General features: G+C 41.8%; 1 protein-coding gene across 1 annotated transcript; it reads right to left on the reverse strand.

Moving 5' to 3' along the window:
- Window positions 1-142: 142 nt before the first annotated feature.
- On the reverse strand, window positions 143-3,907 carry LOC143633704 (putative MO25-like protein At5g47540). Its single transcript, XM_077101955.1, has 12 exons — window positions 3,902-3,907; window positions 3,690-3,758; window positions 2,978-3,139; window positions 2,788-2,906; window positions 2,152-2,226; window positions 1,973-2,066; window positions 1,738-1,797; window positions 1,558-1,626; window positions 1,353-1,451; window positions 1,227-1,271; window positions 637-736; window positions 143-538 (listed from the first exon to the last, which is right to left on the reverse strand). Exons 1-12 carry the CDS (start codon window positions 3,905-3,907, stop codon window positions 468-470), a joined length of 969 nt encoding a protein of 322 aa, XP_076958070.1. The 3' UTR covers window positions 143-467.
- Between the last annotated feature and the right edge of the window lie 4,654 nt (window positions 3,908-8,561).

Raw genomic sequence — 8,561 nt, forward strand, 5'->3', positions numbered from 1 at the left:
CCCTTTAAATAGGGAATACAAACATAATTATAATACAATACAACCTTATAAATAAATAAACTTATGGCATATGTATCTATCAACTAATACCTACAAGGTATGGGGTTTATGTCCCGTGATAACGTTAGTGTTGTATTTTAGGAGTGGATTAATTAAATCACCGTTAAGAAAAAAAATGCATGCCTAACACAACACGCTTTTATTTCAAAGTGTTTAAAGATGATTTATATAATAATCCTTGAACGTGGTTTTGAAACACAGACTACCGACACACCAATATATCCGCCACCACCATAAGACTATTTTGATGGGTGATCGCGGGTTGTTCTCGGTGGTAATTAGGTGCCAAAATGATCCCTTGTAGAAGTTGTTAAGTTCGGTTTGACATCATGAATATTATGATAATTATCATCCTTATAAATTTCAACAAAATGTTGAACAATGTGTTTACGGGTACGTTCGATCTCTTAGTCTTGCAGCTCCAGTACAGATAGTTTATTGACCACCTGAATTTTGTCAGTCTCAAACACTTCATCGTCTACAAACAACATACAAAATTACATTAGTATTTTATGATCATCTTATTTATTATATAAAAGAAAGAATAATAACAAAACTATAAGCTAATTTGGCTACCTGTATAAACAAAAGCATTAAGTAAACGTAGTATCTTGCTTCGGTTTGTAACAAGTATGCTTACTATCTCAGGAGGCTTATTTTCATTTGCTACAAATAACTGTCAAAAATAATAAAATAAATCAGCAATAAAAGAAAAACAAAAAAAAAAGGAAAATCATAAAAATGACTAGTAATTTTCACTAGCTTTTTAAAAATACTTTGTGGAAGGTCAAATGGTCACACCCAAAGCAATTTATATCAAATGGTCACACCCAAAGCAACATAAATTTTTCTATTGCACGTGCGCAAAAATCACATTTGTTAAATTATTATGGCCGTACCATTTTGTGCCTTTTTAGGCCTGAAACCGCGTCATATTCAGTTTTTATGGTCGAAATTGTGTCACGTACGATATTTAAATCAACGTGTTATTACACTTTTATGTAATCACTTGTAGGGGTCCAGTAATAACATATAGTTAAAAAACAGTTCCAAAAATGGCTACTTAAGTAAAGTTAAAGGTTGGTAAAAATGTTCATTTTTTTAACTTTTACAAAAACAAAATATGTATATAGACATGTAGTTCAATATCATATCCTTTGAAATACCTTGAACACATGAAAAGCATCTATCTGTATATTCTTACTTTGATCCTGCATCAACAATGTCCACTTGATCATATAAACTTTTAGGCAAATTTCTATATCAAAAAGGGTAAAGTAAGAATATCATACCCTTAGAAGATTCATTAGAATTATCAGGTTATCTTTTGAGCTTACATATCGCGTCATAACACAAGAATTTGAACGATCAAGCAATATGCATCCCAGCAGCTAAACCATAAAGGCATAAAGCAAAGAAGAAACCACACACTAATTGAATATCAACATTTCGGTGTTACTAACGACTATTGAGTGATCTGGTCTCAAATTATCATACCTTGACAGCTTGTCTTTTGGTGATATAACTTTCAGATTTAAGTAGCTTTTCGTTCATTTCAGTAAAAAACTAGCAAAAAGCGTACAGCGCAAAGAACATCACATACATAATAAATAACATAAACCAACAGAAAACCCGATAGAATAAAGAAACTTATAAACAAGCATAATGAATGTCTACCCAACAATAATTTTTGGATAAAGATTCAGAAACGGTAGACTTATGTCTAGTCAAAAGATCCTGCCACCAAACAAAATATAATATCAAAACTCAAACATTATCTTCTCATTGGATCTTGGTAGCAAGACTACTCTGTCACTTACAATACCCGTCAGCTAAATATTATTAAAGCATAAACTCGACAACAAATTTGTAACTTAGACGCAATAATTAATTTTGTCAAGAAGTAACCAACCTTGAACGCATCTGCGGCATCTGCAGCAATATCAAAACTAGGATGTTGTATGTAATCAAAAAGTTTCTTGAGCTGACTCGGTTCTAGTAAGTAACTGTAAATCAAACCTGAAGAACTTTAGGACATCCCATAAAATATATGATTAGTTGTTAATACAACAGGATATGTTTTCTGCCTACCTTGCAACGATTTGATGACGTAAGCATTCCTTCAACATCCTACCATAATGAAGAGCCAATTGTGGATCCTCATACCTGTTGTTTAAAAGTAAGTTAATTACACTTACACTAACCGCATTCACAATAGGACCCATCTTCACATCTTTGCAACAGAGAAGCACAAAACGTTTTAAAAAATTATCTGATCGAGTATGTATGGAAAAAAGAAAAAAAAATCGTTGATGAATAATTATGTAGCTTGTATCTTCAACAGTAATTTTACATTGCATGTTACGATTGTAACTTGGTTTATCTATAATTCTATTAAGCATGTTTAGTTGATGTAGATTTTTTTTATTTATTTTTATATTTCCGAAGTAAAATAATTATTTTTAATATTTCTAATGATTTTTAAAAACTAAAAATATTCCTAAATTGTATTTATTTTATCAAATATATGGTTTTGGGTTGGGTTGCTAATTAATGGGTGTGAAAATTTGAGTTGGGTTGGGTTGGGTTGGGTTGGGTTGGGTTGATGAAAACAAAGAGAAATAAGTTTTTTTATTGAAAAAGTTGAGTTAAGTAGTTTTGTTATGAATGGGATGGTCTTAATAACTAATATGATTATTGTCGTTAGTGTTTTAATAACATATATACCCAGATATGAGAATGTCTAAAAGATCAAGATTAGCTTCCAAATATCTTGAAGCCTCAAAGCGCGATGGTAACGGTTGCCTTTGCAAACTCACAATGACTTGCGTAGCATCTTTGCGCGCCTGTAACAACCAATAAAACCGATGTCACAAAGTCGAGCACAGATATAAGATAATAATGTTTGAACACAGACCTCCAAGTTCAACTTGGGAAGAAAGATAATGAGCAGACGCAGTGTGTCTTCTCTAAAGAACTCCACAGTTAATTGTGCGCAAGCTTCAGTAGAAGGCTCAGAATCATCATCACCATAAAGAATCAGCTTTAGTTCTCTGATTAGTGAGTTTAGTTCGGCCGTCTGCGCATAATATAATACAACACTGTTTTAAAATCCTTCATTACTAAACTAACAATGGAAATCACCGTTAATATTTGGATTTAAAAAAAAAAAATTATCAATGAATCCCACCAAATCCAAAAAATAACTTTTAAATGTGGTTGGATAATTTACCTACGAAATCCACAAAATCCGACAGAAAAGTAGTAATGATGACAAATTTTTAACCTTTTTTTTATATTTAATATCAACTGATACCACAAAGTTTCAAAAAGAGTAAAAAGAAAAACAAAAAAAGTGTCATCAGAAGTTCACAGGACTAAATGTAGGTGATTTACAATCCACTAAAATTAGGTTTGTTGGTATTTGTCGGAAATCAGACTACACAATGCTATATTTTCTACAGATTATCACCGGCATAATATTGTCGATAATCCGCATTTACCAACGGGTTTGTAAGATAATGTAAATATTGGATTGATCATTTCTTAAAAATGCATTACAATATACAGAGGAACGAAATGCAAATCCTAGAAACCTAAGGTGGGCCGCGGGCTCACATTAATAATGCCTGACAAGTGACAATAATATATTCCAACACTCCCCCGCAGTCGGAGCGGATGGAAACTAAAAGCTCAAACTGGAAAAACAAACAAAAAACATAAAAACAAGAACAATAATGAACCCTAATAATAATAATATTGTCTTCAATTTCGATCAACACTACCACCAAAATTCCATAATCCTTCAATCTTCAACCCTAATAATATTGTTTTCAATTACAAACATTATAGTGTGAGCTCAGGGACCCACTTTAAGTTTTTTAGGATTTGCATTTCGTTCTCTATATATTATAATGCATAGTTAAGAAATAATTGGGTTGATCATTTCTTAACTATGTATTACAATATATAGAGAAGGAAATGTAAAGCCTAGAAATCTAGGATAGGTCTGTGGGCTCACACTACTAATGTCTGACAATATTATAGTCCAATAGGATTTCTTGAAAGTTGGAAGTATGGAACTATCCGTGAAAGAAATTCATTTATAATTTAGTAGTTATTTCTATATCTATTTTATGTTTATTTAGAAAGAAAATCTCCAACATGATCTCAATAACTAAAGAAAGAAACCTGCGAGCCGGCATCTAGCGAGTTCTTGGAGTAAAGGAGAAGGGATCGAGTTTTCGAACGACTTCCGAGGGTGTGCGAAGCTTCTTAGTGCTCATCACAGTTTTCCCGATCGATGAAAGACATAACAAAGGGTTTTGAAAAGGGTTTTTTAAGGTTTTCCATGGGGATTCTTCCCGCGGAAGTCCTTGTCACTTGCAGAAATTCCCGAGTTTCCTGCTTGATCTTTGGGTATGATGCGGGTATGTCTGTAACCTCCTCGCAAGTCAGGAGCGTTGAGACCCACTTGTGTGGATTCTCCATGAGGTTTTGGTAGTTTTAAACATAGTGATCAATTATGTTAAAACCACCAATTCCATCCTGGAGCTTCAAACAATGTAGTTCTCGACGTTCCCGCTATGCGGGGATGTTATTTCCGTTTCCGCAAGCATTGTCCAGAAGATCCTTCTTGGTTTCAATTCCCTGCGGAGCGCTAGGTATGTGAAGGGTTTTGCCTTGACACTGTACCCGCGCTCGTCTTAAGGTTACTTTACTTCCAAGGTATTCCTGGCGTCAATTCCCTGCGGGTGCTAGGTATGTGAAGGGTTTTGCCTTAACACTGTACCCGCACCCGTCTTATAGTTACTTGGTTGCCGAGGTATTCTTGGCTTCAATTCCCTGCGGGTGCTAGGTATGTGAAGGGTTTTGCCTTAACACTGTAACCGCATCCGTCTTATGGTTACTTGGTTGCCAAGGTATTCATGGCTTCAATTCCCTGCGGGTGCTAGGTATGTGAAGGGTTTTGCCTTAACACTGTACCCGCATCCGTCTTATAGTTACTTGGTTGCCAAGGTATTCATGGCTTCAATTCCCTGCGGGTGCTAGGTATGTGAAGGGTTTTGCCTTAACACTGTACCCGCATCCGTCTTACGGTTACTTGGTTGCCAAGGTATTCTTGGCTTCAATTCCCTGCGGGTGCTAGGTATGTGAAGGGTTTTGCCTTAACACTGTACCCGCATCCGTCTTACGGTTACTTGGTTGCCAAGGTATTCTTGGCTTCAATTCCCTGCGGGTGCTAGGTATGTGAAGGGTTTTGCCTTAACACTGTACCCGCATCCGTCTTACGGTTACTTGGTTGCCAAGGTAAGGGGTATTTTCCCGCTTACTTTTGAATCTTTTTGAATTTTTTTTGAAATTCGAAGAGTTGGTGAAAGGATAAGAACAGTCCAAACCTCTGAAACGTCGTGCGACGGTTTCTTCTGACTGTGTCAGGACGTGCAGGAAGTTATGGTGACGTGACAGTACATGGTCATTCCAGACGCCTTTTCAGGCGTGTGGGCGCGATTTTTCGGGCGCGTGGCCGCGAAATTAATGGTATGCGTCCTGTCAACAGCTGTTGCCAGCTTGCTCTTTGCCACGTGTCATAGTTTCATTGCACCTTCGATTTCTCTCTCTTCCGCATTAAATGCATCGCATTAATTGCGATTAGTATATAAAGGGGGAGAGGGTTCTTTGTAATCCACACTTTTACTCTTCTCTTCATCTTCAGAACGATTTCCGGCGAATACTCATCTTTCAGTCGAGCATTCTCTTGAAATTGTTTTCTTCTTTCTTTTGCAAGATGTCGTCTTGTGATCTCGAATCTACAGCCGATGACAAGAGTACTGCTGGCGAGTGCTAGTGTGCTCTGCCTGTCGATCTGTATCAGTACGTCGTCAGGAAGTTCATGCTCGAGTCTCTCGAGCCTGAGTTTCCTGAACCCCATCAGCCGGTGTACGATGCCCCCAGAGGCAAGATCGGGGTATATGCTGCATTCTTTGTTTATGGGAATCTTAGGTTCCCATTGACAAAGTTTGTGTACCGTGTCCTGGAGAGGCACGGTGTGCACCTGACCGAGGTGCACCCGATGGCGATTGCCAAGATTCGGCACTTCGAGTGGGTGTGCCGGATCCTGGGCATTGAGCCCTATGTTGACCGCCTGATGACCTTCTACACTTGGAGGTGCATCCAGGGGTGGTATACGTTGATAACCCGGATTAAGGGTTTGAAGATTTGCGCAACCGAGCGCAGTCTTCGCTCGTGGAAGCGGGAGTTCTTCTACATCTCCGCTCGCGCCATCCCCCTTGCGATGAAGTTCAAAAATGGGCAAGCACTTCCCAGCCTTCACGCCTCCAACTACGAGGAGGCGGAATGATTTTCGAAGATATCCCGAGTCCAATCTCCGGTTTACCGGTTTGCGGAGTCTGGGATGGTGATGCTGGGGATGAGCCGGGTGTGGAAGGAGGCGGATGCGCAAAAGATCCCAATCGTCCTTGAATACAGTTCGAACTCTGTTCCTTACGGTATGCTCTGTTTCTTTTTGTTGATTTAGAAACTCTTCTAACTTCTTTCCTGTTTATTTCAGAGGGGAACGACTTGCAGTCGCTCATGTACCCGCGGGAGGCTGACAGTCCCGCTCGGATGGGTACTCGCGCTCTAGACGAGAACGAGTTGCCCATCCTAGAACAAACGGCGGATCGGTTCGTGGAGGTCTACCCGCTAGGCCACGAGATCCTGAGCGCCAGGCGGCCAGGTAAGGCGCTATTCAACCCTCGACCCCTCAATGTTGAAACCTCTGCTGAAATTCCTCTAATCGTATGTTCTGATGAGGAATCCGCAGATGGTCCTCCGTTGGTGCGGAAGAAGAAGGCTGCCGGCGGGAAGGGGAAGGAGAAGGTGGCCTCCACTGCCGATCCGGTGCCTCGGTCTGATTCGGAGACCGAGAGCGAAGAGGTGGCGGGGAATCCCGGTGGTGATAAGACCACTGCTCCGGAGGCTGCGACTGTCACCTCCGGAGAGCCCAAGAAGACGACGGTGAGCGGCGCAAAGAGGCCGGCTCCATCGGGTTCGTCCCCGCCTCTCCGTACCTTTAGGCTCAAGAAAACCCGTAAGTACAAACTTCCTTTATCTTTAACTTCATAGTTTTCCATCATTAATACTTATCTTCTTTACGCAGGCGTGGATGTTGACGCATTCCAGGGTGGAGCGCAGAGGAGTACCTCTCCGCCAACGACGGTAGGCTTGGTCAGCCTACCTGAGGCGACGACCCAGGCGCCTGCGCCTGCTTCCGCTGGTTCAGTTGCTCACTCCTTTGAGCCGACTGTTCCAGCTGTGATGACGTCACCGCCGGCTGTGAGTGCCATTTTTACCGCATCTTTCACCGAGCCGGCGGTTACTTTTGCTGCGGATTCCGCAGCGGCGACCGCGGCGGCCGCGGCGGCCTTTACCATGCCTCCTCCGTCATCGGCAACGACGGCCGATCCTTCAGGTATGCATGGGGCGTATCGCCAACCTCTGCCACCTTCCCATCTGCCTGACCTCTTGGATGGATTTCCCTTGGGTTCAGGTGATGGGTTCGGCGGCTATCGGCCTATTATTGACCCTACAGGTGCGTAGGGTTCTTTTGGCCTATTTTATATTTTTCAATCATCTTTTCCTAACTGCTCTTTGTTTTTTGCAGTGTCGGATTCCAATGAAGTGTATGTTCCACGATGGAACGTTCGCCGAGGAACAACCCTTCGCACCCCTGTGGAGTGCGTGGAGTGGGCTCGTCACGCTGCTCCTAGTGGTGCGTTGGGGGAAGCCATGGCTAGCTACCAGGAGGGTAGGCTAAGCAATGAGCTTCGGTTCTCCGGGCCCGGATGCAGCCGCGCGTCGAGCTGCTTTGTCGTGAAAACAACAAGTTAAAAGCAGCTCGCCTTCAAGAAGTAGCTCAGGCGCGGGCTGTCTGGGAGGAGAATAGGAGGCTCTCCGCCGCGGCGGCGGAGAAGGAGAAGGCGTTCAAGGCCCTTGAAGTTGAGGTTCAGGCCCGTCTCGAGGCTCGCTCCAAGGCTGCCCAAGCTGTTAATGAACAGCTTCGGCTGGCTAAGGAAACTGCTAGGAACGCAACTGAAAGGGCCACCAAGGCTGAAGCTGTTGCTGAGCCTCTACGCCTGGAGAATGAAGAGCTTAAAGCCAAATTAGAGGCTCTCCAGCAGGCTCATGATGCCTTGGCGATGGAGGACGCGAAGAAGCTCCAAGAAATCCTGGACCAGAGGGGCGTGCTTGACCACACTGAGCGGAAGTTAAAGGGCGTCGAAGAGGCCGCTGCAAAGGAAGTGTTGCTTGCCAACCTTAATAAAAGTGAAGCCGAACGCGCCTGTACCCAAGCTCAAGCCGCCCTCCAAGAAGCTCTGGTTGCCAAGGAATGGCTTCTTCGAGAAGCGTTGTCTCAGGTAAGCTTTTCATGTCTTTACGCTTTTCTTTGTAAATAGAAAATGTTCTGATACTTTTATATTTTCTTTTGTAGGTTGTGC

The sequence above is a fragment of the Bidens hawaiensis genome, unplaced genomic scaffold (assembly GCF_021521415.1).
Source record: "Bidens hawaiensis isolate Kalapana, Puna unplaced genomic scaffold, B.hawaiensis_p1.1 tig00006862_1, whole genome shotgun sequence".
Lineage (NCBI taxonomy): Eukaryota > Viridiplantae > Streptophyta > Magnoliopsida > Asterales > Asteraceae > Bidens > Bidens hawaiensis.